This window comes from Marmota marmota, unplaced genomic scaffold (assembly GCF_001458135.2).
Source record: "Marmota marmota marmota unplaced genomic scaffold, marMar, whole genome shotgun sequence".
Taxonomy (NCBI): Eukaryota; Metazoa; Chordata; class Mammalia; order Rodentia; family Sciuridae; genus Marmota; species Marmota marmota.
The window spans coordinates 8,957,920-8,985,350 of record NW_026000051.1 but is presented as its reverse complement, the minus strand read 5'-3'; the positions used below and the strand labels follow the sequence as shown (position 1 = coordinate 8,985,350).

The 27,431-nt window shown below is 48.1% G+C and overlaps 2 protein-coding genes across 5 annotated transcripts in view; one reads left to right on the top strand and one right to left on the bottom strand.

The window, feature by feature from the left end:
- Positions 1–14,690, top strand: part of Morn5 (MORN repeat containing 5) — a 32,677-nt gene extending 17,987 nt beyond the window's left edge. The window contains exon 5 of the mRNA XM_048813141.1: positions 14,489–14,690. Coding sequence (XP_048669098.1) covers positions 14,489–14,568 — 80 coding nt within the window. The 3' untranslated portion in view covers positions 14,569–14,690. The remainder of the gene's footprint in view (positions 1–14,488) is intronic.
- Positions 14,691–16,565: 1,875 nt separating this feature from the next.
- Positions 16,566–27,431, bottom strand: part of Lhx6 (LIM homeobox 6) — a 26,561-nt gene continuing 15,695 nt past the window's right edge. For 2 of the 4 annotated variants that reach the window (XM_048813136.1, XM_048813139.1), the window contains 4 exons: positions 27,241–27,336; positions 26,856–27,030; positions 23,371–23,474; positions 16,566–18,711 (listed from right to left, as the gene is read on the bottom strand). In XM_048813136.1, the coding sequence (XP_048669093.1) occupies positions 18,691–18,711; positions 23,371–23,474; positions 26,856–27,030; positions 27,241–27,336 (396 nt within the window). In that variant the 3' untranslated portion in view covers positions 16,566–18,690. The remainder of the gene's footprint in view (positions 18,712–23,370; positions 23,475–26,855; positions 27,031–27,240; positions 27,337–27,431) is intronic. The other 2 variants (XM_048813137.1, XM_048813140.1) reach the window with 1 other exon arrangement.

Here is a 27,431-nt window from a genome sequence, read left to right as displayed (position 1 = left end):
TATATATATATATATTTGTAGTTGGACACAATACCTTTATTTTATTTTTATGTGGTGCTGAGGATCGAACCCAGTGCCTCACACATGCTAGGTAAGCACTCTACCACTGAGCCACAACCCCAGTCCTCACCCACTCTTTTCAATAGGGTAATTTACATGAGCCATAATTAGTATACCTGGTCTCAGATGGGTTAATAACTTGCTCATGGTTACACAACTTATGACAAAATTAGATTTGAACCCAAATCTTCCCAAAGCCTGTTTGATGTCTATGGGTAGTATCCCCCAAGGTCCATTTTTGGAGGCTTAGTACCTACGGTGGTACTATTAGGAAATGCTATGGTCATTTAGAAGGTGGGGTTTTATAGGAGGTCTTTAGGCCATTGGGCACATGCCATCCAAGGAGACCCTCAGTCTTTCCACTTGGCTTTCTGGCTTGTCATCACAAGCTGTTTGCTCAACCATGTGCTCCTGCCATGATATGCTGCCCTCACCAGATGCCCAAAGCAACAGGGCTGCCCAGTCTTGGACTGGAACCTTCAGAAGCATGAATTAAATAAAACTTTCCTCTTTATAAGTTGTCACAGGTATTCTGTTATAGTAACAGGAAACTGACTAATATACTGTTCCTTTTGTCCTTCTTGCCAGCATTGCCCTAATTTATTCTGTATGCATATTTATCTAGACAGAGGCATGTCTGATTCATAGTTGTTCCTCCACCAGGCACAATTCCTAGAATGCATCGGGAGCTCAGTAAGCTTCCTAAATGAATGAAAAGGTCCTTTTAGAGTCTTAAGACAAAAACACTACAGTCCCTAGAATGAGATACTACCTTATTTGAAAAGCGGTCCTTTCTTTATACACTGAGAGCCAGTAAGGAAACATTTGAAGATATTTGAGATAATTGCCTTTAATATGATGGGAAATTGGGAGATTAACTAACCCTGCCCCCTCCTACATGTCTCTTTCAATCCTCTCAGGAAGGCTAAGCCCAAGCCGTGTTGGCGGTTTGTACGTGTATTTCTTTCATGTCACTGTTGCTTGCCTCAACGTTACTCCGTAGGAATCATTTGCAAAATAACTGCACCACTAATCCTTACTCCCTCCCCCCAATTAATGATACCCCATGCGAGTGTCTCCGATGAAAGGCACATTATTAATATTCAAAGAAAAAACCCTCATAACCATTTTAACATATACAACTAACAATGAACTAAATTTGCTTTGTGGAAGACAGAGAGTGAGCATCCCAAATTAGTTTATGTGAAAGCTGAAATTCTTCCCCGAAAGGTCTCAGTACCATCCTCAAAGAATATCCTGATCATCAGAAATGCCGTCAAGATTCCCGCCAACATTATCCCCTTTGTTGTCTGAAATGTCGAATCAAGCACATCTGGCAAATGTCCTAGAGCTCACAAATCTTTCAAACAGCATATAATTCCCAATGGTTAAAGAGATAACGCCACCGCTTAATCGCGCTGCTCTTCAAAATAGCACCAACTTTCCTTCAATCAGAAACAATGGCTTTGGCTTCTTAAAAATATCACACACCAGTGATTATTTGCAGAGAGGGCCTTTTTGCGTTTGAACCTATGGGTTCCAGACAGAATTTAAAATCAACCGTAAGCCTCATTTGAATGTACACTGTTAAGTGGACACTGGAAAGAAGGGGTGTGAATTGGGGTCTGAGCAGTGACCTACTGTGTGATTCAGAGTCTTTGGGAGGTGACAGGGGCTTCACCCAGGATGAGAACGAGGAAGATGAAGATGACGATGGCAATGAAAGGTAACATTGAAGGAGCATTTACCATGCCCTGAACCCTTCTATAGACAAGGCGGGGAATCCTCCTGGGAGCCTTGTTTGACAAATGAAGAAACTGAGGCTTGGTGAGGTAAAGAATTCCCCAGGAAATTTGCAGGAATAGGATTCACACTCAGTCTCATCTCCTTCCAAGGTTTTCCTCTTTCCACTCTGACTGGCCAGCTCCAAGATCATCTATTCAAAGAGGTATGGGCAAGAAGCCCCAGCACTGGTGTTTATCTGCTCCCCAGACAATTTAGAAGAGGGTGACATTTAAGCTGCAGAGTGAACACCTAGAAATGAAAGACCACTTTGGCCTTCTAAAGTTTCTTGGCATTATTGTAGTGGTGGGTTTTGTAGTACGAGACACTGAACCTGGGGTGCTCTACCAGGGAGCTACGTCCTAAGCCCTTTTTATTTTTGGAGATAGTCTCACTATGTTGCTGAGGATGGCCTTGAACTTGCAATCCTCCTGCTTTAGCCTCTTGAGTAGATGGGATTACACAGGTGTGCACCACCGTACCCAGCTCTGGCATTGTTTAAACACGTTGAAAACTGGGAACACCTCAAATGTCCAACAGAAGGAGACTAGTTAAATAACATACAGTATATTCTTACAATAGAATACAATGGAGACATTAAAAAATAGCAGCAGAGAGATAAACCTTATTGATATACAAAAGTATCCATGTTCGGGGGCTGGGGATGTGGCTCAAGCGGTAGCGCGCTCGCCTGGCATGTGTGCAGCCCGGGTTCGATCCTCAGCACCACATACAGACAAAGATGTTGTGTCCGCCAAATACTAAAAAATAAATATTAAAAAAAAAAAGTATCCATGTTCAATTTCAGGTGAAAAATAAAGATAATAATAATAACCAGTGTTTACTGCCTGCTTGCTATGTTCCAGGTGCTGATGTGAGCACATTACAGGCATTATTTCATTTCATTTCATCTAATCCTCATGATAACACAGAAAAATAGGATCACTTGAGCTCAGGAGTTTGAGTCAAGCCTGGACAACATAGTGAGGCCCTGTCTTTAAAAAAAAAAAAAAAAATGGCCAGAGTGCTGAGGAGGTGGCTCAGTGTAGAGCACTTGCCTAGCATGAGAGAGGCCCTGGTTCCCATACCAGAACCACAGAATCATACAAATAAAAAACCTGGCCAATGACCAAAGGACTTTCAATGCCTCTACCAAACCAATCTGAAATCACAGCCTTTCTCAGACAGGTGAGAAACCTGAGATCTAGAAGGCAAATCACATGCCCGACCCCACACAGCCTGGCCATGTGGAGCTGGGGCCAGAGCCCTGCTTTCCCACTGCCAGCCACAGCTCTTTCTGAAAACCCAGCTACCTCTCCATGATGCCTCCCTAGAGGTTTCTGCAAAATGGCAGAGTGAGTCTCCCGCACAGCTCCCTCCCGTCATCTCTCCAGCAAGACAAAAGGCAATTTACCCAAATGTGATAATCACCTGGAGGCTGGCACGCAGGGGCATCCCTGCTTTATCTGTGGTATTGTCAGCAGCACTGTAATGAAGGCTTTGTGGAGGGATAATATCACACTCGTTACTGCCAAATGAAATGCCCTGGCGATCGCACGTCGCTGCCAGCAGACATGGCATTTGCCATAAGCAAAAGGGGTAGGAAGGGAAGCTCTGAGCATCGAAGCCTCCACTGCCAGGGACTTATCACATTCCAGTCCTTTGACGAAATGCCATTATCCCTCTTTGGCAGATGGGGAAACCAAGGCTCGAGAAGTAGATTATTTACTTGTCTTGCTTCTATTAAAGGGAAGAATCAGAATTGGAACCCAGATCTCTCTGACACCAGAGGCCACACTCTGAACCAATGAGACATGCTGTGGCCTTTCTGTGTCATGAACCTCTCTAAGAATCTAGGCCAAACTATGAATACTCTACCCAGGTTTTGGAACCCATCAGCAGAAGTTTACCCACAGAAGGCAGGACCGGCCACCTGAAAGCCATCCATAGGCTCCTGACAAGATCTCTACTCTAAGAGTAACAGCCTGCCCCTGCCCGCCCCTCCCTGACCTGCGGAGTTGCCCCTTGAGCCCAACTTCACAGGCCCTGGAAATCCCCCTCCAGCCATAGTGCCCATCAGTAACAATGTGTCCCCCGCCCCCACAGCAGTCTGGAGGCATCCAGGGGACACAGCTTCCCCTTCCGTGGCTGGAGTCAGCCCAGCCAGCACCAGCATGGTTTGTTTGTCTCCTTTAATAGAAGTGCATGCAGGGCCAAAGCCCATGGGGCAAGCGCCTCACCTCTCATCCTCAGCTCATACTCTGGAAGTTAGAGCCTTTGGCTCAACCTCAGGTCTAAGAGAGGCAGACAGATTAGGAGCTGGGCATAGAGTCAGCCAGATCTGCTTACTAGCTGTGTGACCTTGAGCTAGTCTCTAACTTCTCTGAGCTTCAGTTTCTTCATCTGGAAAATGGGGATAAAAATAGGACCTTTCCCACAGGGTTATGTGAGCATGAAGGAGAAAATGCTAGGGGTAGAGAACAGAACTCACCCAGCCGAGTGCTTGGTACATACCAGCAATTGAAGTGGTGGTTTTTTTGCACCCTGGGGTAAAAAGTTGAAAAGCAGTGGCCTCCCTAACTTCACATCCAAAGGAGGAGCCACTGTCACCTTGGCATGCTGCCCTGTGTCCTCTGCCCATCTGCTTTTGATGCCAGTTTCAAAGCTGGTCCAGAGGCCTGCAGGTTCCTGATCTGACTTGCCCTTGGCATTCTGTTCTAAATGTGGCCCCACCATCCGCATCATTTCTTATCCATCTAGAGCCTTGGACTCCCAAGCTCCCTACAGACACAGGCCTTCACTGAGCCACTGTGTACACTAGGATTTTTCAGGTAGGAGCCAGACCCAGCACCTACCCCACAAACCAGATGCATAAACAGATGGTCACAGGACTGGGTTGGGTGTTCTCTGGACAGAAGCCTGGGTGGGGCCTGAGTTTAGTTTAGTAATATAGCTTAGTATTAAATATAGTTTAGTAATAAATATAGTTTAGTAATAAAAATAACACAGAACATCCAAGACACATGAGGAAGGCAGCCCAACACAACTCTCTGTCCTTGTCATATTTATGCTTATGTTTAATTTGAAATATCCAACATGAGGTTGTCTCCCCCTAAAAGTGAGGCGTGCCCCTGTTTCTCTGGTGCTACCACAGCCAGAATCACATTGGCTGAGGGAGTACAGAGAAGAGTGAGCGTGTCCCCAGCCTAGTCAAGATGATGTCCTAGACAAGGAGGTGCCCGGCCAGGCCTTAAAGGGCAGGATTTTGTTGCACAGAAGGGAAGGAACAGCATGGACAAATGCACAGAGAGATCCAGGGGCCCAGGGTACTCAGGACGGAACCCTGAGATCTGCCGGTGTTTGGGGGGTCAGGGAGGAATCAAGGAGGCCTCCTTTGGGCTTTGACAGGAGTACAGCAGTGGGTCTGGGTGGGGCATTCGAGGCAGAGGGATCTAGGGCCTTGAGTGCTGGTTGGGGAGTTTGGCATCTGTCCTTCAGATAGCAAGCAGTAAGGACTGGAGTTGTAGAAAGGTTTCTCAGGGAAGTGGGTAGTGACTATGGGTAGCAGCTCTGAAGACAGACTTGACTATGACCCTGCATCCACTCACTAGCTGTGTGAGCTCAGGAATATATCTTCACCTCTCTGAGTCTCCATACCCTCCCTGTGAAACATATGACAGCATTGAATTTGCAGATTGCTTCTAGGACTCAATGAATTCTAGTCTTGCATGGAGTTTTGTAGATTCCTACTTACCATCACTCAGTGTCCCCACAACCCTGGCCTAATGGAGTCCTCAGCATCTGCCAACTGAACAATGGGCTCCCAACTGCTAGGCCACCTTCAGTCCATTGTCTACATGCAGCCAGAGAGCAGGAGTGAGCAAGGCTACACTGACAGAGTATCTGTGGCACTTGGCTTCTCTGAGCTGCCTAAGTAGGGTGGCTAGGTATCATGAATGTGGTTAGCAAACACAAATCCAATTATTAGTACTCATAAAATAAAAGCAGGAAGCAAGAAGAATAGCTATAGACAGTGCTGGTGAATGTGTACCCTCCACCCAGCACACACTTGCTCTGGAGGGAGTGTGAGGGCCTGAGTCAGTGACCTCTGTCCCTGGGTGCCTCCGATCCTGGGATCACCTTGCTCTAGTATTTAAGGATCTGTATTGCTCACAAATACAAGCTCACTATGCATCTACACCTCAACAGCAGGAGTAACTGTCCCAGCAATGTCAGAAGAATGGCTGTGTGGCACTTAATGAGATGTTCTTCTCCAGCTTATGGCTCCCTAAGAGATTTCCAAGGCTCATTGTGACTATGGGCACTTTCCCTATACCTATCAACTGGGTGCCACCATACAACTGAGAGAACACCAACTGCACATTCACAGAGGTGTTTGAGGACTGCGTGAGAAGGGGCATGCAGAGTGCCTGCCAGGCACCACACCTGACACACAGAAGGGCTTCCTAATACCAGGCAGCTCTATCCCCTGCCCGACTCACCCCTCCCCAGTGATATCCCTAATCCTGCTGCCTGACCTTAGAGACCCTACCCCAATTATTTCAATGTATTAAAACAGAATGTAACCACACTCCCACATTGAATACACATTTTTTTTTTTTTTTGCTCTTAAAACTTTGAAAGGATCTTTTTAACTTTGCTTGGTTAATTGCTTAACTACAAGTTTAACAATTGGCTGTGATTTCTTAAGAGTCATATGCATGCTGGAAAATTCTGGCAAAATGAAGAAATCGAGCCTGCAAATGGAAATTCAAGTATAATGAAATTGTTTGCTTTCTAAGTTTAATTAATCAAATCTGAATGTATTAATTAGAACATTTATTAATTTCAGTTTTATGGTTTCTTTTTTTGATATTTTAGAGTCAATCATTTTTTCCAAGCCTCTTACATTTGAATAGGCCTTGAAAAGCTGGTGGGTGCTGGGCCCTGCACCTCTGGTTCCCAGCAGATGAAGCAGCTTGCCCCAATTCACCTGCAGCCCCCACCCACCTCCAAAGATGATTCTTTACAGGGAAAAGCAAGAGCAGCCCCAAGGCCTCCCACCAGCCCTTGGAGGCTCTGCCTGGGCAATGACCCCTCAGTCAATATTGATGATGCTGTGGCCTTGGCCTCTGGCCACCACCATTGCCAGTGAAGTTCAAAGCCTCTTTCTTGTCAGGAGTCATGACAGGGAGGCCTGGGTGTTGCCACCCTCCCTGTGGCCCTGCCGCACCTGCCTACACAGCCCTGCCTTTGCCAGAGGGTGTGGGAGCAGCCCAGAGGCTGGGATCCTAGCCTAGAGTTTTTTTTAGGATGGGCCTTGACCCCAAGAAAGAGAGCAGCCCCCATGATAGAAACCCTCTTGCTCCTGTGCCTGGCCTGGCTCCAGGCTCACTGCCAGTCTGGGCATCTTGGATGAGCACAGGGCCCTCTGAGGTGGGAAGTGCCTCCTCCCTCTACGTGTGATCTCACACATACTTAGACTTCAGACCCCTAGGCACACACACCAATTCACTCTTCTGTGTGAGAAAAACTGGATGGAAGCACACACCTTTGTGCATGTGCACACACTCCCTGCTTCACCAATTGTGACCAGTACCAGAGCACGCTGAGCCTTCCCCTCTGCCCTGAAGGAACGGCAAATTATTGCACCCTTCTAAACCTTCCCCTTACTTCTTCGTCTTAAGTGGGGGCAACCTCTTCTCATTCACTGAGGAAGGACGAAATACACAGAGCCAGGCCCCCTAGGTGGCTCTTTCTCTGCCCCTGGCCAGACTCAGTTTCTTCTGGGTCTTCTCTCTTTCCCAGCCCCCATCCCATCCCCAGCTCACAGGCAGGACCTGCATAGCCATGGTGACCGCAGATGTGCCTAGCCCAAAGGTGTGCCAAGAGGTGGGGTACCCAGTGACCCCAATCTACCTGTTTACCCTACCTGGGCTCACCTGCCCTGGCCTGCCCTCCTGGCTTTGAATAAAACTTGTTAACTGAGCTATCGTGCTTAATCCTTATGATGTTGATCCTGTGTAAAGACCTTCTCCTCCCTTAGCTCCCCACATCCTGGCAGGGAACCCGAAGTCCCAGGGGTGTCCTGGTGAGTCCTTTAAGGATGGTCCCTTGTAGGCATCTAGTTTGGGAATTAAGGACCCATCAGAGGGATGTAGTTTCTACTTGTAGTTTCTACTTCCTGAGTCTCTAGGCCTCACTGTGCCCTCTGCAGGAAGTCTGTTTCAACCCAAAGTACAGACAGGAACTCAGCTCATAGATTCAGAGTGGCCTGTCCTCTATCACCAAGCAAGCTGAAGGCTCACTACCTGACCTAGGCCCATCTGATTCCAGAACTCCTTCCAGCCCATGCTTTGCACCCAGAAGTCCCACCTTGCAAAGCAGCTTCTGGTTTTCTTTGGTTTGTTTTTTTTTTTTTTTTTTTTTTTTTTGGCATTGCCTGTGCACCACGCATTGTGAAGCTCTATTCAGGAATGATCTCACTGGATCCTCCCAGCAAACCTTCCAGGCAGACACATTCACAGATGAGGGAATGAGACCCATGGAGGTGAGGCCACTTGCCCAAACTAGTGGCACTGAGCACCAAAGCCAGAGCATGTTCTTAAGCACCATGCCATGCTGTCTCTCTCCCTGTTGACCATCTGGGAATCACTGTTTCCCTGCAGCTATTCTGAGACTTTCAGGATCTCTTCTTCTATACTGGCCTGCACACTGCACTGACGTCACTAATCCTCATCAGGCCCAGCATGCTTATTCCCTTTGCAGACTGGCCCCTCCCCACCTTTGCTATGAAGCAGGTCACAGGCCAGGCAAGCTTTGAGCTTCAAGTGTGGTTAGTGCTCAGGTATGACCCTAGGCAGCTCAGCCTCTCTGTGTGGTGGGGCTGCCTGATCTATGGCCTCAAGGCAACACAGCTGGCGCCCTGGACCTGCACTTGGCACGCCTGCCTGGCCCTCTTGGGAGCTTCATTTGCCCAGGGAGGAGAAGAAATTCTTCTCCTTTTGTCCAAATCCCACAGGGTAAAACTATTACTTTTATGTCTCCAAATTTACATTTCTTTATTCATTCATTTACCATATATTGAGTCAATACTTTTTAAGTGCCAAATCTGTGCCAGGACCATGTGGTTGCCCCAAGCTGGTGAACACCACCATGACTTCAGCCTGAGTCAGGGAAGGCTGATGTCCAGGCAGGCCCATGGGGTGGGACAGGGGACAGACAGGAGGGCACAGGGCTCAGCGCACATACATTCATGAAGGGCCTTAAGTCTGGATTGTGATAGGACTAAAGAAAGACCATGTTCATCAGACAACTCTGACTCCACACCCCTTTTTCTGATCACACCACTTTCAGTCTCTGTGAACTTAAGACTTTTTTGAGTGAAATTCTGTAATAACACGTTCATATTACATTTGTGTGTTTCTGTTGAAAGCAATAATTTATCAAATATAAATGTTTAAAATATACAATTTATACTGCCTCATTTAGACCTTTCTTCATTTTTATATATACTAGAGGCTAGAAATGGCAAGTGCCCTTGGCCTCTCGCATGCCCTTAGAGGCCCTGGACCTGAGCCAGGCCCAGAACAGAAGGGCTTTTTCCCCAGGGACACTGGAGAGCAGGTGCATTAGGGCAACTGCCGTACCTGAAGGTGGCCACATTTGATGGTGTGAAGTGAACCAGGGAGGGAAAACTAAGAAATGGGGAGCCTTTTCAGGAAAGGTGTTCATCAGGGAAGTCTATGGTCAGATTTGGGATCTCTTCTGAAGCAAGTTCCTTTTCCTCTTTTATAGGAAGCCGGGTTCTTCTAATGATCTATGGGTGCAGGGCATGTGAGTGGCCACAAAGCTTCAGAACCTGACAAAAGACATCTTCTGCCTTATAACCTCAGACAGAAATACAACTAAAGAGTGCCTGGCCTGGGCCTCCTGGCAGCAGTTGCTGCTGGGTCTTAGTTCTCTCTGTCACCAGCACGAGCACAGGCCCGACCACAGGACAGATTTGTTGATTCATTTTTTCATTCAGCTGGTATTGACTACAACCTACACATGCCAGTCATTCCTCTAAGCACTGGAGACACACAGGGAACAAGGAGATGAGTCTCCTCAGCTCATCAGAGCTTATAGTCTAGGTAGGGGAGACAGACAACATTATAATAAATAAGAAGATTGCAGAGAGTGGTGCAAGCTATGAAGAACAGCCAAGCTGGAGTGACCTGAGGCTCCTTGTGAGGAGGGGACATGGGAGTTAAGACTCAGATGCCCAGTGGGTGCTCAAAGAATGTTTGTGGATGGTGATTGAGGCAAGTCAGAATGAAAGGCTTATTCAGTGCCACCTTCAGAGCATTTATTCGGCATCTATTGTAAACTGGGTCCTGGGAGAGAAAAATATTATATAAGGAGATATTGAAAATTTGTAATGTAATGGAAGCATGAAACCAAAGAGGAGTGAATGGCTATGTTTGGGTGGTTGGCAGTGTGAAGGGCCTTCCATCTCTTGGAATACCAGATGGTCTTGCCTGTTAGGGAGCACACTGGATCCTCATGCACTTTTTAGAATGATCTTTTTATTTTAGAGCAAATTACATACTTTTGTGAATACAGTACAGCATTCTCGCTATGCCCCACACCCAGTTTCCCCTATATTAGCATCTTACATTGTATGGTACATTTGTCATATTTCATGAATATGACACTTATTGTTGACGTTAATATTGATGAACTAACATTAACTAAAGCCCACAGTGCACCCCCATCTCCTTAGTCTTTCCCTCGTGTCCATTTTCTGTTTCAGGACACATTACATTTAGCTTTGTCTCTTTGGGCTCCTCTTCGGTGGTATGACAGTTTCTCATTTTCTTTGTCTGATAGTTTTGAAGCGTACTGGTCAGGTATTTTGCAGAAGGTTCCTTGGCTGGAATTGTCTGATGTTCTCCTATTCGTAGATTGGGGCTGTGGAGTTTAAGGAAGAAGACCACAAAAGCACAATGCCATTTTCATCCAAAGGTATCAAGGGTGCAGAATATCATTATGACTTACTGATGTTGATGTTGACCTTGAACACCTGCCTGAGGTCAAGTTTTTCCTCTGTGAAGTTACACTTTCTTCCCCCTTCCTTTCCATATTGTCCTCTTTTTGGAAGGAGGTCACTATGTAGTCACACTTACGAAGTGGGGAGTTTCCTTCCAACTCTTGAGGGCAGAGTATGTACGTAAATTATTTAGAATTTTTGCACAGGAAATTTGTTTATTCTGATTTTAATGAATTTTTACCAACATATTTATGCTAGGATTTTTACTTTTTTAGAAGTTAAAGAATATGTCAGCATTTTTAGGAACTTAAAAATATTTTATTTCAGTTAACAAAACACATAAAATTACCAAGACATTTAATTGGAGGATAGGGGAAACATCAATAATTATTTAAAATTTTTCTGTCATCAACACACAACAAATAATGAAAAGGATTTGGGAAATACCAAAAGCAGAAATAAGAATCACTCGAGTCCCACGGCTCAGAGCTTACCATTTCAGTTTATTATCTTTAATTTTTCTGTGCACAATTTTTACATGAAACATACTGTCTATGTTTTATTGTTGTTGTTGTTTTCTTCTTGCCTCGTCTCAATTGTTTTTGGCTTATTATCTCATCAAAAACATTTTCCCCATGTTGCTATACAGATTTTATAACTGTCATTTTCAGTAGTTGCTAAGTGTCCCTTCACATGACTTTTCATGAATGTCTCCTGCTTCCTCCCAAACTAGCATGATTCCTGCCCTGTAGTTGGTATTTAGAATTAATTGGTTAAACAAGTGAAGATACAACAAAGTAATCATTCCCTATTTTTTTTTTAGAAATGTGTGTCATTTTCATTCTCTTGATTCTAAATAGTTCTAAGACAAATAGATTATTCCCTTAGGATAGTGTCCCAGACTGGGAATACGAGGTCAACAAGAGCCAAAAACTTTTACAGATAAATGCACCAAACCAGAAATCTTCCTCCCCTTCCATCTGTGCCACTGGCAATAGTGCCAAAGGTAATAATTTACAATTGATTAAAGAGTTTGCGAGGTATTTTTTTCCCGTCTTTTTTCTCCCTCCCTTCTCCTCCCCTCCTGCCAAAAAGGGGGGAAATTATCTGAGAAGGTGAAGATGTTCTCAGACAATCATATTAACATATTCCAACAATCGCAATTTGCAAAATAGTAATCACAACTCCCGGGATCTGGGAGGCATTAATCAAAGCTACAGGTTTAATTCCATTTTAAATATTGATGAAATGTGCCTCGGCAGCCTCACCCTGGCGTGGCAGGGCCAGGGGAGCCTTGGAGGCGTAGGGGAGGTGGAGGAGGGTGGGTGAGCAGCTGCCGGAGGGGAGGCATCTGTGATTCAAATTGGTGGCTGTGCAGCCAGGTAGAGAGTGAAAGGGGTAGTGAAGAGGGCTGTTAAGTCCATTGCTGTCAATTTGTAACGATCAGGGAGGGGCCTGAGGACTGGTTCAGCACAATAAACCCAGTTTGTCTGGTTTCAGGGGTTACCGCTGAAGAGGCTGCAGCTGCACTGATTCCAATAGCCTGGAGACTTCAGAACTGTAATTATCAACCAGGCTGCTCACAGTGTGGCAAAAGTGGGCTCCATCAGCGCTTAACTCCTTGTGTGCTGACACATCGCGGCCCATCTCCCCACCCCTGGGCTTGCCAGCCTGAACTGGGACTGCCAGGCAGCGGGCCCAGGGGAAACTGAGGCCCACTGGCTACTTAGGACAGTTTTCAAAAGCCAGCGTGTACTAGCCAGCAAGCCTCTTTCCTTAAATCATAGGTAAAGAAATGTGTGTGTTACATGGGGGGAGCCTCGGTCCTGGCATCCCCACATCTGCTCTGGGTGGAGGTTAGGCTGCAAAGCCTGATAAAGAGTTGCTCAAATTGCATGGGCCAGGGACCTAGAACCAGGCTCATCCCCTTTGTAACATGGAAGCACTCTCCCCTCCACTGTGGAGATCCAATGAGATGCAGTGCTAAAATAGCACACAGTAGGCTGTCCATGGGCCTCCATCTCTTAGCCCTGACCCTGGGGCTTTTTACAGGAGAAGAAGGCGTCCCTGGGCAGGGGGAATCTGATTCAGAGGGCAGGCTTTTGATGGCTTCTGCATTTCAGCTTTCAGGAAGACCCCTGGTTACTGAGCTTCTACCATTCATCACCCATCTCAGGTGGAAGGTTCTGAGCTAGGTACAGAGGAGAGAAGGCCAGAACTCCTCCATGCTATAGCCCAAAGAAGAACCAGAGGACAAGGAGCAGAGAAGAAAGGGAGGAAGGAAGGAAATAGTGTGGTGAGAGAAGGGCACAGGCTCAGTTGGAAACACTGGTGAACAAAGTCTGTGCAGGATTGATGGCCCTTCTTTTGGGATGTAGCCCCAGGGAAATTCTCCCACAGATCCCTGAATGCATGTACTGGAGAATGCTTGTCCCAGTGCTGTTCCTGGTAGCAGGGAATTGGAGGCAACCTCCATCTCCGCTACTGGGAGGATGGAGAGTGAAACGTGAGGGGGCCAACCATGCAACATGAGGCAGCAAAGAAGCAAAGAACTAGACTCCATGTAGCAACAAAAAGAGGTCCTAAAAATGTACCATGGGGTGAAAGAAGTTCGGCACAATGAAATTCACAGCACAATGCCATTTTCATAAATTAAAAACACATTCAGACACAAAACAACAGTACATACTTTATATAACTACATGCATTTTTAGGGATCTATATCCCACCATTAGCGTGGGTCCCTGTTGTGGTGAGGGGCTGGGTGTGGTCTGGAGGAGAAAGGGGGAAAATAAAAATACAGAAATTCACAAGGGGTATTGCACAGAGAGAGGATGATCACGTGCGGTGGGACTGAGGACTGTGACTCATTCAATTCTATGTGAGGTTTTGTTGTGCAGCACAGGTTTCATAATTAGACAACTCTAGGTTCAGATTGTGGGTCCTCCCACACACTAGCCCCAGGCTGTGGGCAAGTGACCTGACCTTGGAGCCTCTGTTCATCTAAAGTGATGGGAAAGACTTGCCTTTCCAGGGAGACCATGAGGAAGCTGAGCCAGATGGCTGGGAATAGCTACAGCTGCCACCGCGGCTCCTCTGCATGTCCCTGGCAGGCTCCTGAGTCAGGGGGACCCCTGGACCCTCAAACCTCAGGTTCTTTGAAGGGTCATGAAAGGAACGCCCAGAAAGGAAACTAGGACCTAAAACTATGTGCTAGTGCTACCAGCCAGGCCTGGCCCCACCGCTCTGGGCTTGCTATTTGTGATATGTCACACCGGTGAGCACTGGAGAGTGAGGCTGCCACTCTGACTGCCCATCAGGATCAAACCGGCTCAGAGTGGCTGAAAGACCTCAAGCTGCCTCATCAGCAGCATTCACAAACTATAAACCCTTTTGTGTTCAATTTCCCCCAGACCAGGCCCTCTGCCGAGGGATTAGATTTAAATGAAAGGGTTGCTTCTGCCCACACAGAGCTAAACACATGGGCCACCAGCAGACCATCAGCCTGTGTTGGAATGCACTCCAACTCGAAGACCCCACCCGGGGGACTCCCAGGGCACGCAAAGTCTCGGTGAGGACCAGGCATGACTGGCTCTTCCTCTTTCCCTACAGACGATGATGAGCATGAGTGGATCATCCGGACCTGTCGGAAGGGCTGGGATGAGATCGTGGGTCACAGGCCCAAGCTGTGAGTTCTGCAGCAGCCTCCACCAGAGGCTGTCATCTGTCCCGCTGGCACTGGCTGCCTTCACCCTGGGAGGCTGCAATTCTAGAGCCTCAATTTTGACTGAGGAATAAAAGCTTTCTGCACTCAGTGGCTCCAAGTGTATTTGCCTTCGAAGACGTTCTCAGAACTCATCCTCATTTCACCTGCATCAGAAGCACCTGGGAAAAATCATGAACTATAGCTATTCCCAGGCCTCAGCCTAGACTTGCTAATCGGAATCTTTGGGAATGGAACCTAGTAATTTGCATTCTCAGGTAGTTCTTATGCATATGAAAGTTTGAGAACCACTGTCATACAATAACAGATATATGTGACTGAATGAGCCCCTCGTGGGCCAAGGCAGCATGTGGGCATCTTCCCGGCTCCTAACAGCAGCCTTCAAAGGAGGGTTAAGCATAACCTTTTGCAATGGGGCATCTGAGGTTCATAGACAGTGACTGACTCTCTTGGTTTCAGAGGACAGTAGGACCTGATTATTGTGACCAGCTCACAGCTGGCACCTCCCCGAATAACTCCCCACTTATGTCTTTTACTCTTTATGGGGCCATCATTTGAGCCTCAGGCAGGAGGAGGTGCAGAATCAGCTTGATGCCATAGGAAGAATGTGGCTTTGCCATCATCCATTTCTGGGTTCAAATCCCAGCTCAACCACAGTATTACATAACCTTGGGCAAGTCACTTCTCTAAGCTCAGTTTCCTTATCTATAAAATGGTTATAATGATATTTAAAACAACAGAGTAGCTGAGAATGAGTCAAATGAGATAGTACATGAAAAGGAGCTGGTGCTTAGCAGGTGTACAATATGTGTTTGTTTTAAACACATGATGCAGTTTGTTAGCAGCATATATAATCAGTCTTCAGAATCACCTCAGAGCTCACATTGTCAACTGAAAAACAGAAGTGGAAGCAGCAACATGTCTCAGGGCCACTTGTGGACCCCAAGCAACCTGGATCTTTGCACAACTGTCCCTCTTGGGAGGTTGCTGGATCCTGTGGCCTCCTGGGTCATGTCCCCTGTCTCACCAGAACTTTCTGGTAGAAACTGGTAAAAACTGGGAGGGCTCTGCAGGGAAAGGAAACTGGACCTGCAATGAGCAACCCAGAGCTATCATGCAGGTACAGCCAACAGCCAGAGGAAGGCCTGGGTCCACTCTCAGCTGTACCATGGAGGAACCTGGGGGAATAACCTCACCCCTCTCAGACTCCAGTCACTTTGACAGAATGATAGGGCTGAGCTCCACGGCTGATAACAAACTGAGTTTTGAAAACAGAAGTTACATTCATAGTGCTGGGGATGTGGCTCAAGAGGTAGCGCGCTCGCCTGGCATGCGCGCGGCCCTGAGTTCGATCCTCAGCACCACGTACAAAGATGTTGTGTCCGCCGGGAAAAAAAAAAAAACTATAAAATAAATTTTAAAATTCCCTCTTTTTTTTAAAAAATAAGTTACATTCATATAAGCACACATGCCTAATATATTATCAAAGATACACATATATCTAAACATTTGAAAAATGGATTAAGAGAGTAAAGTGGGGAGGCACATGAATGGGGGTAAGAAATAGGACCCAGCTCAAATGCCTCCCCTTGTCCCACAGAGCATACTAGTGTGATATCTGTTTACATCATTGGCCAGATTGAGAGCTCCTCTAGGCAGGGTAGGGCTGGGACCCTTCTCTGAATCTGCAGAGACAGCACAGGGCCCAGTAGAGAGCTGGTGTTCAGGGAGCACAATGCAGACAACAGCCAGCCTGATCTGCTACTCACTAAGACATAGGGATGATGCAATATTTAGAGAAAAAAAAAAAAAAAACCCTTCTTCGTGCCTTTGCAATGCACAATTTACCAACTGGGAAATGGTACCGACTTTTTAGCTTTGCACTGTCCAGCAGCCCAGAAATTCTGGGAGCCAGGGACCCAAGCCCTTAGCCAGAGAGTAGGAAAGAAATGAAATCCCATCATGTTCTGGATTTAAGTGCCAGCACTTCTACTTGCGTTAACTTTATTTATTACACAAATAAGACATTTACAAAGCACAACATGAAAGATATGTAACAAAACAGACATTGGTTTTACAAAAAAAGTGCTTACAATTTTTATTCCATGTGTGTATTTCCCCTTTTGTTTTGTATTTAAATAAATAGTCTTGTCGGCCTGTGTGTTCCCAGGCTGCTCTTAACAGGGTAGTGGAGACGTTTGAACTGCAACATGCTACTGTCATGTAGTCCACGCAAGGAACAGACCCTGGGGAGAGACTCAAGACAGAGAGGATCCTGGGTGACCCTGGGCAAGGCTCAGTTGGCCGCTTACCACATGGTTGTGATTGGGGCTTTGATCATTAGGAGCAAAAATCAAAGGAAAGATCTGAGCTCCCCAAGGCCAGGGATCAGGCCCAGGTCACTCCTGTTAGTTCAGTGCCCAGACAGAGGCAGCACAAGTTTTCACTGGATGACTTCTGAACTGAGCCATATTCACCACATTCTGAGTGGTGCTTTCTCTTTGACCTTAGTTAGCTGTAACATCTTTGGAAGGGACAGAATGCAGGTTCCCTTCTTGGGCCTCACCCATGCCTAGGCCTCCTCCAGAGAAAATGGCATGTAAGTTCTCATTAAGTGCCAACTTCAAGCATGTGAATCCCGAAACCTTATCCAGACTCAGAGAGAGTGCATCTATTAGTGATGTCTGCTATGGGTGAAGACAGAGGGACCACAGCTGCGTATAACTATAAACTTGCTTTCCCTGTCCTGGAGTCTCCTTCCAAAAGCAGGCAGGAGGACTGGGGCTAAAGCATGCTTACTAGCAGCCTCTAGTGGGAAATGCACTAGGTCTCCAAGTAGTTCTAGAATTATAGGATAAGCTTGGGGCAAATGGGCATCCCCTGAAAACATAAATATCATGGTCCTATTTGCCCAAGCCCTTGGTTTCAGGTGGAAGAGTTGCAGCAGGATGGGGTGGATGAGAGCACAGCTGTGTCTAGCCTTGTTCTCAGGAGTGGGTGGGGCTGGCTCTGGGCAGGGTTGGCAGGGAAGCCCATAGGACTAGCTTGGCACACTCACCTAAGCAGTGGGCACCTCTCTACTCAGAGATGGATCAGAGTTTACATTCTGGCTCTCATTTCACTGGGCTCTGTTCCTTGGCCCCCAAGAGTGGTCCCCTAGCCCAGGCACCCCTATCAGTAGTGAACCAGCAGCCAAAAAGCATCCCCAACTCTAGCCTGCCCAAACACTCAGCAGCAGCATCACACAGATCAAATACCATCTTTGTCTCCTGCACTTATGTTAGATAGTCAGGTGGGGGTAGGGTTTCCCCTCCGTCCCAAGTGTTCGCTTTCCCCTCCTTGAGATGGTTAGTGCCTCTCCCAGTGCAGAGTGCCACATGTGCCACATCCCTCTCCTCGATCTCCAACCAATGGGGGCCTTTGTCCCCCATCCCCCGCCTGTCCCTCTGCCTCTTGGTCTGGGCAGGCCTCCATCTCTGCCCTACTGGGCCTCTCAGGGTTGGTCAGTGTCTCTTCTCTTTCTGAATTAACTTGACATAACCAGACAGATGGAAATGATAAAATTAGAACATAGCTTTCCTTTGGGGACATCCCACAAACACTGTAGAGTTTTCCAGACAAAAGCAACAGAGTGGATGACATTGGGGGTTGTCGGCTATTCGGAATTCAGAGATGGTTCCAAGGAAGTAGTAAATAAAGGCCAATGGGGGTGGGAGGGCGGGGAAGAAAACCTGTAAATTAGGAGGCTGTTGGTGTCGCATGATTCAATTTGTCTTTTGCTATTGTAATCAGCTGAAGTTGAAGATGACTCCTGTTTAAATGGGAAAAACAGGCTGTTGTTTTCACCCTGATTCCAAATTTCAGGGAGCTCTGCCTTCCAAGAGGAGGACTCTGTGATGCTCCTGGCCAGTTCTGGTTCTCAGCAGGAGAGGGAAGGCCAGGCCTGGGGGCCCAGCTGGCGGCGGGCAGAATGGCGGGTGGGGGTGGATGCGGAGGCGGTGGATCCCTGGCCACAGTTTGGACACTGGATCTCAGCGGCTGAGGGGCAGCTGTGGGGTGCCCATGGACAGATGCGGAAGTGCCGACAGCGTTAGTACTGAAAAAGGATGACCTGCAAGAGGAGGGCATGGGAGGTGGCTGAGTTGGGAGCCTGCCCCACTTGGCAGACCCCAGGGATCCTCAAAGTCATGCAGCATAAGGAAGGGCTCAGGGCCTAGATCTGGGTTTAAATCTTGACTCTGGCAGCTTACTTGCTGTGGGACTTTGGACAACTCACTTCCCCTCTCTGAGCCTATTTCCTCATCTGTAAACAGGGATGACAAAACCTCTCAGAACAGGGAGGATTCAATGAGATACAATAGCAGAAGCAAAAACCTACTGGGCACTTTACCCTGCTCCCTCCATAAATTGCTTCAATGAAGCTGCACCTCAAGCCCATGAGGAAGTCCTACTGTGATGGTCTCTATTTTACAGGGAGGGCACCAAGGCTGAAAGAAGTGGCAGTTAGTGAGTCCATGATCACAGCTAGGAAGAGGCACACCAACACTGGAATCCAGGCAGGCTCTTTACTAAACCACCCATCTCTACCTCTCCAACACCACCATGACAACAGCTGCCCACGGCACACAATCTACCAAGCCAAGGGCTAAGCACCCAGTGTGCACCGGATCTGCACAAAGCCAAGGCATGTGGCTAAGCCAGCCAGAGGCTGATGCACAGCGAGTGGGTGGGCCTCTGCTCCTTTCTCTTTCCCTCTTCCACTTAGAGCACCTGGCTGACATCTTACTGCCACCCATACAACCAATCCCCTGAAGTTCAGGTCAAGGATTACTGGCTGGCTGGTCAAAATGGGGTGTCCCTTTTCACAGGAAAATAGGAGGAGGAGGTTTCAAGTGGCCCAGAGTCTGCCAGTGGGCACCGTCACATCGCTGATACATTTTCTGATCAGGATGTTTCTTGCCCAGAATCAGCTACCAGAGGAGGTGGAGGAGGAAAGCAAAGATGTTGATCTCCATAGTAGCATGGTAGTCCCCTCCCCCTTACCTACAGTTTCAGTTATCTGCAGTCAACCACAGTCCAAGAATATTAATATTGGTCTTGACTCTTTCAAAAGAGAGGGATCACACTCATATAACTATTATTAGAGTACATTATGATTGTTCTATTTTATTATTGTTGTTGTTAATTTCTTAATGTGCCTAATTTATAAATCAACCTTTATCAGAGGTATGTATGTATAGGAAAAATATACTATTATATAAGGTTCAATACTATCCAGGGTTTCAGGCCCCCACTGGGGGTCTTGGAACATAGCCCTACAGATACGAGTAGACTACTGCAATCATAATGACGACCAGTACCCATGGAGCGCTTTCTGCCTATGGGACACTGTGCTAAGCTCTTTACACAAGTCATTGCATTTAGTCTCCACAGCAAACCCGGGTGGTGGGAGCCATTATTGTCCCCATTTTATAAATGCAGAAACTGAAACTCTGAGAAGCTAATCGTGTTTCCAGGTCTCAGAGGGAGGAGGTGGCAGATCTGGGCTCAGGGTGGCTGGGCTCCAAAGCTCACACTGCATTCTTCACCCAGCCTTGTGCCTTATTTCCACTGGATCTGCAGGACACCTGGCTTTAAGCTCTTATTAAAAGGAGCACCCCCCCAAAAAAAAAGATTACCCCAGTCAAACCTGTCCCCTACAGGGGCCTCAGTCCCTCAATAACCTAATATTTGAATAATAACCTCTTGGTCCTGATTTCTAAGAACCTTCCAAGTGCTGAAGTTGTGGGATCAGGGTACACAACCAGGAAGAAATGTGGTTCTGGAAACGCACAGGCATATGTGGCCAAATGATGACGCAGTGGACAGGAAGCTCCTCCCACCCTGAGAATGCTCGGGTCATTGTTCTCCTGGCCAAACCAGCCCTGATCCAGATGAGTGGGCTCAAGGACCAGACCCAGGGGGACACAGTCTCCCCACAGCTAGGCTGGCTCAGGCCCGGAGGGACTTGGGAGACAGCCCATACAGTCCTACGCTGCCTGCTCAGCCCAAGCCCTGTGACCCACCAAGCCCACAGGTTTGACAATATGTGGATGGGAAAAATCCCTGGAAGTTGAGGGAAGTTCTGACAGTGAGAGGGCAGTGGGTCACAAAGGAGGGAGACACACTTTAATGCAGAGCATCTGGATACAAATCCGGGGACACAGCCCAGAAAGAGTGAATTCTGGCTCACTAGACAAACCCAGGGGCCAGAATCCTAGAGCCAAAGTTGCCAATGCCCAGCCTGGCTCGTCTTTCAGGCTGAACCAGAAATAACCACAAGCTTAGCTGAGCAACCAGGAGGCAGGGCTCCTCTCCAAGCACTGAGCCCAGCCCTATGCACTTCCAAGGCCCAACCCTTCCCTCTATATAATGCCTAGGGTACCAGGCTTTTCAGTATGTAGCCCTGGCTGCTCCTCCACTTCCCTGGGCCTCCACCCCACTAAACACCCCACAATCCCCTCAAAGCCAGGCTTCTCCTTGCTTCTGTGCATCAGCACTTGCTGTTCTCCCAACATGGAATGCCCTTCTCCTCATACCCTGCTTCTCCCCTAAAGTTGTCACTCCCTCTTCTGGGTCCTCCAAGGCCATGGCTGCCCCCACTCCAACTACCCCATTGCCTTATGGTATAACTGTCCATGTCCTACTCTAAGTCACAAGTTTCTTGTGGGTGGGTATCAGGTCAGATCTCTTCTGCAAAGCCAGTGCCAGGTCTGGTAGGACCAATGATCTCCCACAAGAAAGAGGCAGGTATGAGGCAGGTGGTCCTTAGATCGAGGACTGCTGTGTCCACACTCAGTGTGACCTGGATGAGCTACTTCTCTGAGCCTCCGTTTCCAGAGGTGACATGGAGTTCCATCATAGCCATCCTTCCAGGGAGGCTGTAAAGGATACTGTCAGAGACAGTCCTGTAGAAATGTGAAGTGGTACAAGAAAGGAAGAATCTACTGAGCTTCATAGACTTCAGAGTCCAGCAAACTTGCTGCACCCCTCGACAAATCACCTCATCTCTCTGAACCTCAGTCCATTTATTTCTACAATGAGAAAGGCCATCTCCATGCCCACCAAGAAGCTGGGAGGTGTCAACCAGAAGATGTGTGTAAAGTGGAACAGAAGACGAGCTCAACAAATAGCAGTTCTTACTGTGAATGTGACAGTCTCAGAAGGGACCTTCCTGCGGTGTGCTCCCCGACCACCTGATTCTTGTGTTGAACACCACCACCTACTTGGAAACATATCTGTGCAACTAGGCTGTTTTCACCTCTGTACTATAGATATTCCCTCACATTGCCAATCACAGAGAGCCCAACACACAGTAGGTGCTCAATCAGGAGGCACAGCCAGAGGAAATACCCTGGAGAAGTGTTCTGCACCTGGAGCTGCCCATCAGAATCACAGGGGCTGAGCATCACAAATGCAGGTCAATGTACCCCATTCCAGTCTCGCCATCAGACTCTGGCTTGGGAATCTGTTTTTCCAAGCTGCCCCGGTGATTCCAAGACACATGAAGACTGGGATCCACAGGACTGGAGGGCTCCTGATGGACCTTCCACCTCTAAAGCATGGTCTCTGTCTCCCTGGACCACTGTACCATCTGACTCAGGGTGGCTCCATGCCTCCCACGGCACATCTTCCAGCCGATCTCTCTGAGGACCATCACAGTGCTGTCTCTGCAAGGCCTTCCAAGGTCCCCCACTGCCCCGGGATAAAGTCCAGGTCCTCTGCCTGTCAGCCCCTTGGTCCCATTTCTCACCACTTTTCCTCCCAAGCCTGTCCCAGTGACATGGAATGGTTCAGGATTCCCTAAGAGCTGGGATGGCTGTCTTTGATGAGCCCTGATCCAGTGTCAGGCCTGTGTTTTGGGGCTGCCTTCCTCCAGGAAGTCTTCCCTCCATCTCTCCCTGCCCCCACTCTTCCCCCATCCCACAGCTCCCTATCACAGTGTGATCAGCCAGGTTGCAAATGCTGGAGTCTGTCTCCCCCTCCAGATGTGGCCTCCTCGAGCAGCAGCCATGCTTTACTTATCTGTGAGTAATGAGTAAGTGAATGAATAAACGCACAGGTTCTCATCCAGGCTCTGACCTTCAGCTTCTTGGCCTCGATTTCCCTCTTCTAAAAGGAGAGGCTGTCTCAGCTCAATGGCTTTTAAGGCTAGCTCTGGGATGCCTCAGAGCTGAGCGGGAGGTGAGGCTCCTACCCGCTCCATGGTTGCACTCAGAGCAGCTCCGTCTAAATTCATCTGTGATACTGATGAGACTAAACAAAGGGTTCCAATGCTTAAAAAGCAAAGCCTTCCAGCTGCTGGACTGGGTAATACCTAAGCATCTTCTAGACATTCATTCCCAACGCCTCAAACAACCAGAGATCCGGTTCCACAGAGGAGCCCTGCCAGTTGACCAAGGTTCCTTGCTGGCCTGCTGTCTCTTTGCCCCACCAGAAGCCCTCCCTGCAAAAGCCTCAAAGCTTGAGTAAATTCTCCAGTGTGACAAAAGAGAAGCCACCCTGCCAGTGAGAGGACGGGGCGAAGGAGGCCTGTGGAGTGGGCGCATGTGGAACATGCCAGCAGCTGCTCAGATGCCTCTCATGGGCACAGAGTGGGCCAGAGCTGGCTGGGCAGAGATGGTCTGCCACAGAGAGGCAGGCTGCCCACTCAAGGACGGGAAATACTGCCAGAAACTCAGCCCCGCAGCAGGAAGGCTCTGATCCAGCAGACCAACCTGGCTCCATTTACCTTCTCACCCCGGCTGGAGAGCGGCCCATCCATATCAGCTTTGAGGTGGACGGGAGGCGCGGTGTAAGGCAGCCGACAGTGCACCTGCCCGCACTGTACCTGACCTGTGGACGAGAGGTTGCCTTGGAGCCCATCCCTCAGGCTCCACACGGGATCCCACCTGCCCTGTGCTCTGCATGCTGGAGCCCCAAGACCAGTTCCATCCCTGCCACTTAACACCTGCATGAGATTTCAATAGGGTGGGTGACCACACTGCACATGAAGGACTTTATAAAGTGCCACAGTTGCTAGGGATAATCATCCAGTTCATTGATAAATGGGCACTCGTGCAAGCAAGGTTGTGCTCTATGGGTTGTGTACAGATCCTCCTTGTACACTTCTGTCTCCCAGTTGGGTTTCATCAACCTAATACCAATAGCCACCCCTCCCCTTCCCTCCCCATCCTCCTTTCCAGCTTGGTTTTTCTTCCTTAGCCCTAACCATCTGACTTACGGTGTGTTTTTATTGTTTTTTGCTATCACCTGTCTTTGCCAACTAGAATACAAGCTCCATGAGGGCAGGAAGTTTTTAATCTGTTTTCTAGTTTCTGGATTTTTGTAAATTTCCAACACCAAGGATGAGGCATGATATCTAGTAGGTACTTTAAAAATATTTGTTGAATGAGACTCCATACCCTATTCCAACATCTAAAACTGTTGGGGAAAGTCCACCTGTGTGTCTGATCCAAACCTTTCATGCTTCATCCTGTTTACCACTATAATAGAGAAGTCCTTTGCCTATCTCTTCTCTAGACTTCATCCTCTTTGATCATAGAAAAAGAACTGTGCAGAAACTGACAATCAATATGTAACTTGGGACAAATCTCTGTGTCTTTCTGAGCCACAGATCTCTCATCTGTAGAATAAAGCAATTGTATTAAATTGAGGGTTCTTAACTCCCTGGGTGTTCAGGGAATCCATGAACAACCTCAAATTACTCAAATAACTATGTGTATCTGTGCATTTTTCTGGGGTCTGGTTCCAAAGCTTTTATCACATTCTAAGCTCTAAGACTTCAGGAAACTAAGGATCCTGTGAATTTAATTAACTATGAAGTAAAAGTTCATTTTTTTTTTCCTGGGCTCTCGTTCTCTTTCTTCAACTTCCCAGCTCTAAGGCTTCAGAATATGCAAGATTCAAGACTTTAACTAACTGCAAAGCAAACTACTGGGGTGACCTTCAGCTCTTGAAGCAAGAGGTAGCAGGCCCAGACACCCCACCGAATTCTGCCCCAAGCTAGGTTCCACCACCAGGGAAAAAGGAAAAGGGTACCTCAGCCCCTTCTCTAGGGATCCAAGACAGATCTAGGCATGCTCACTGGAGTGGTGTGGATGGAGTCGTGGCCCACCTTTGAAGAGGGTCACCTAGATCCATCATTACCTCCACACAATGATGATAGCCTAGGTCCCTGGTACTAGAGAGGCCCTGATCGTTGGCATTTTTAACAAGTATTTACTGGGCTCTGTGCAGGCTGAACATAAATTATTGTTTAGAAATAAAAGGGGGAAAGTATCCTTCCTACTAAGCAGATGGTTCAGAAATGGAACAGTGTAAAGAGTCCAGTTTCTCCCCAGCAGCCTGGAGCAGCAGGCAGAACTCTGTACTGCTAGTTTACAAACCAAGCCCATGCTGCCATCACAAGAGTAGCTAATACTTACTGAATGTTGAAGACTTTACATCAGTTACCTTATTCCACAGTCACAACACTGCTTTGAGATACGAACTCTTATTGTCCTTGTTTTTGAAGATAAGGGAACTGATATTCAGGGAAGCTAAGAAACTTTCCCAATGTCACCCAGTTAGTAAGTGGCAGGGATGGAATTTGAAGCCCAGCAGTCTGACCCCCGACATTTGATCTTTAAAGAGCACTAGCTCCCATGAACTTACAGTGGGCCCTTGGTTTCCTCCACCATTCAATGGGATAGTGATCTCTGATGTTTATGTCTGGCACATGGCAGGTATTGGGTAAAAGCAGTGGCTCTCTCTCTGACCTCCCTTCTTTCTCCCTTTCACTTGTAGCCAGAGAAGGGATGGTGAGTATTTGTGTGCATGTATGCATGTGTGTTTGTTATGATCACTTCTATTTTTTTGGTCATGCTCAGCTTTGAGAAAACAACCTCAAAGGGAAAGAAAGTCTCGATAAGCAACTGCTCTGTAACAGATTCACTGAAATCCCTCAGAAATCCAGGAGTTTATTCCCTTATTCCCTTATTTCTCCAGGTTCCTGCTCCAAAGTCCCTTCACCATGACCCTTCCCACCTCTCCCCATAGAACTCATTGTCCACCCACATGTCTCCCCTCCTTTTTTTTTTGTTTTTGTTTTTGTTTTTGTTTTTGTTTTTGGTACTGGGGATTGAACTCAGGGGCACTCAACCACTGAGCCACATCCCCAGCCCTAATTTATATTTTATTTAGAGACAGGGTCTCACTGAGTTGCTTAGTGCCTCACTTTTGCTGAAGCTGACTTTGAACTTGTGATCCTCCTGCCTCAGCCTCCCAAGCCACAGGAACTACTGTTATGCGCCACCCTGCCTGGCCTCCCCTCCTTCTTTTAAGAGTTCAGGGTCTCTTTCCCAATCTCTCATTCTGGAATGTGAGTTCCAGGAGCACAGTAGCTCTGGCCTACTGTGTTTCCAGTGTTCCCAGTGCTATGAACACAGGAGGCACTCAAAATGTATTTACTGAATGCATGAATCGATTTTCGCAACTCTATAAAAGGTATTAATAGCTGGGGATAAAGCTCAGTTGGTAGAGTGCTTGCCTGGCATGCACAAGGCCCTGGGCCTAGCACCAAAAATAAAATAAAATAAAAATAAAAGGCATTAATAATATTCCAGTTTACAGATGAGGAAATCGAAGTTCAAGGAGGTTAAGTGATATGCCCAAGACCACACTAACTTTCTGCTTTCCCAAATGTACCCCCGCCACCTTCGCTCTCTGGGTCAAGGCCTTCCCACATTCAGTTCCCCCAGTCAGTATGCCTCACTAAATCCTTTCCACGAGTTCAAATTGGTGTGTTTCCTCGAGGCGGCCTCCCCACCAGCATCTCCAAACACTCCCACCCAGCACCTTTCCTGTAGAAATCATCCCAGGGAAAATCATGCGCTTAACAATCTGGTTATTGTTCCCCTGTCTAACTGACCAGAATGCTGGCTCCACAGGGCAGGGATCTTGCTCCTCTTACTCTCTCCCTAGTCCCCAGGCCATAGCATTTGGGGAATGGCTAAATTGCTCGCCTTTACCAAGAGAAAGGATTCAGCCCCCCTCTGAAACAGGGCGGGGGGTTTACCCGCTCCACGAAGCCCCTAGATTCGAATGACTTCGAAGCCCACATCTTTCCCCACGAGGCTCTGTAATGCATCCCCACGCCTCTGCCTCCGTCGCTCACGCACACTCCTCAGCCTTGCGTTCCCCGCAGACCCTCCTCCAGCTGTTGCGGTCACTTACTCTCAATGTAGCCGTGCAGGGTGACCATGCGCGCCCGCTCGGGGCTGCTGAACGGGGAGTAGTGGATGTCGTCGGACAGGGCGGAGGGAAGGCGGGACGGGGGCGCCCCAGAGGGCGGCACTGGGTGCTGCGGTGTGTGCTTTTTATGACGCGCCCGGCAGTTTTGAAACCACACCTGGAACGACAGCCTCAGCAGTTTCAGCCTCGCATTGAGAGGGTCGCACGCGCCGCCAGGGGATGCCCAGGCGGGACTGCCTCCCCACCCCCTGAAGAAGAGCCTCCACAAGCACCGGCGACCCTTGGCACCGCGGCGAGCTTCAGAGCTTGGCCCGGGACCCCTAAGCTCCGCCCCAGACCTGAAGGCCCCGCCCACTCGTGGTCCCACCTGGATGACCCTCCGGCTGAGGCCTGTCATGTCCGCCAGCTTCTGCAGCGTCTGCGCGTCCGGGTTGTTGTCCTGCGCGAACTGTGCCTGCATAACCTGCGGGTCGCGGGAGGGCGGTGAGGCAGGGCGCGCGGAGGTCTCCGAGACCCCGGCCCAATCAGAGGCTCCGGACCGGAGGCCACGCCCCAGGC